The sequence below is a fragment of the Cryptomeria japonica genome, chromosome 1 (genome assembly GCF_030272615.1).
Source record: "Cryptomeria japonica chromosome 1, Sugi_1.0, whole genome shotgun sequence".
In the NCBI taxonomy this organism is placed as follows: domain Eukaryota; kingdom Viridiplantae; phylum Streptophyta; class Pinopsida; order Cupressales; family Cupressaceae; genus Cryptomeria; species Cryptomeria japonica.
The window spans coordinates 48210167-48212387 of record NC_081405.1 but is presented as its reverse complement, the minus strand read 5'-3'; the positions used below and the strand labels follow the sequence as shown (position 1 = coordinate 48212387).

The 2221-nt window shown below is 35.2% G+C and overlaps 1 protein-coding gene across 1 annotated transcript; it reads right to left on the bottom strand.

Annotated features, from left to right (window-relative positions):
- Positions 1–720: 720 nt before the first annotated feature.
- Positions 721–1717, bottom strand: LOC131060247 (dirigent protein 23). The gene has a single exon (XM_057993419.2). The coding sequence runs from the start codon at positions 1642–1644 to the stop codon at positions 1093–1095; it is 552 nt and encodes a 183-aa protein (XP_057849402.2). The 5' UTR covers positions 1645–1717; the 3' UTR covers positions 721–1092.
- Between the last annotated feature and the right edge of the window lie 504 nt (positions 1718–2221).

The window sequence follows — 2221 nt, the reverse complement described above, 5'->3', positions numbered from 1 at the left end:
ATGTGATATATTTCTTTTAAAAAAAATTGATTGTATTTTTTTTATAAATATACTAAAATACAATCATATGACTATTAAAAAATATAATAGATGTCATACTATCAAAGATTTTGCATAGGTTCTCTATCTTATATACAATCCCAAAAAAATAATGAGTCATGTTGGTCTTTCCAAATTCACTCTACCACACTTATACATAAAACTATAAAAATAAAGCCCATTTCTTAAAATCACAAAACTATACATGAAAAAATAAAAGAAAACATCTTGAATAAAAAGAAGAGAGTTGATTTTGTGTTACATTCATGGTGACTTGCATTGTACATTGTATTTCCATTAAAATTGTGTGAGCATTTACAATCTATAAATCCCAAAGTCAAACACTTGAGAAAACAACAATTGACATCATAAACATAGATTTTGCCAATATCACACATTTACGATAGTGTCACAAGTATGATGCCATATTGATCTTTGCATTTCCTTTACCTTCACATAACAACAATATACATTCATGCATGATATTCAATACACAACCCTTAATAGAAAAGAAGAGGATCATCTATGTACCGTGCCGGTATTAAATATCTAAAACTTTTCCTTTAAAAGAAATTGGCAGTCCTTATTATAAGCAAAAATATATAATTAAACTGTTATATAATTTAAATAAATTTTTCTACATCACATTTTTAAAAAAATGTTAAACACTTTTTACACAAATTCAACAAATAATATTCCAATAAAATTTGAATCTTGATAGCAAGAACAACATCACCACATCTTAACCATCACACCAGATCAATATCCAAAATCGACTTTTCTACATAAAATTTAAAGTGTCTACTTTCCTACAAAATTTATAACTTACTTTTATTTATATATTTTAAAGTAATCAAGATTTTTTTTCAACACATAAACCCAATATCTGTCACCCTCCGACTATGTTAAAGATCATTAAGGCTGCTTTTTTAATCAAAACATACCCAATATCTAATATGCATGTTCTACTGATATCCAAAATGCAAGTTCTACTGATATCCAAATGTACCCATATAGCACTTCGGAGAATACATTACTGAGGATAACTTAATACTAGTGATGATGTACGGTAACATTGTAATGGACGACTGCATTGCGAGATTTGATATCGAAGGAGTGAGTGTGGGCGAGACAGAACCCTCGAGCCAGCCTGAATTTGCCGCTTCCTCCCACAATCGCCATCTCTCTAACCTCGCTAAACACAGCATTGTTACCAACCATGGCGATCGTACTACCGTTGAACTCTCCACCCTGAAAAACATAGGTGACCGCCATTAACAGGTGAACTTCCTCTTGGCCTGCGGAGGCGTACAATCCCTGAGCTCTGCCCACCAATTTGGAAGTGGGCTCAGGCCCTTCGGTGATGGGATCGTCCATCACAAATAGTGATCCAAATGAAGTGGCCGAAGTTTTGGTGGATGGAGCAGACGCCACCTCCACGGCCGTCACGCTCTTTCCTGAAACTCTGTCATGGAAATAGAATTCCAGATTGCTTACTTTCTCCTTTCTTCCTTTCAACTTGGCTGCCCCCTCAGTCGCTTGCAGAGCACAGATGAGGATTGTGACGGCCACTGCAAATGCCCCGAATTGTCTGTGGATCCCCATTATCTCCAAAATTCAGATCGGGTATTCTTTTAACAAGTAAATGAGCCCTGCTACTCCCTGCACTGAAATTCTGGATGTTACAGAGGCATTAAATGAAGGTGCACCGCCCTTGGGTGGGTCCCTGTTTTAAGTGGCGACACATTTATTAGTTTTTAACGGTCCTGTAATGATGTTTTCCTCCTCTTCTTCTTTTTTTTTTTTTTCCTCTTTTTCAAATGCATTTTCTTTACTTGTGGGTCTCATACGCTGTTTGATCTGGTGGACGACATTAAAATGCTCATTCATTCATTTCTCATTTTTAAATTTTGGTATTCATCTTGGATGCTCTTAGTCAAACTCAAAAAGTAGATGCGTTGCCCTAACAAGAGTTAGATCTAATCTTGAAGACAACCTTAATGAGAAATCATTACAAGATATTATGGTGAGTTTATAATTAGTGAGTAGGTCCTATATGATGATTTCATTTGGCTTTTTTCTTCCCGTCCTAGAGTGAAGGAAGGCACTATGAAGGAAGTGAATAAAGAAATGATAGAATATTTGTGTTGGTGTATTAGGAGGTGAAAGGGATGGATTGTCT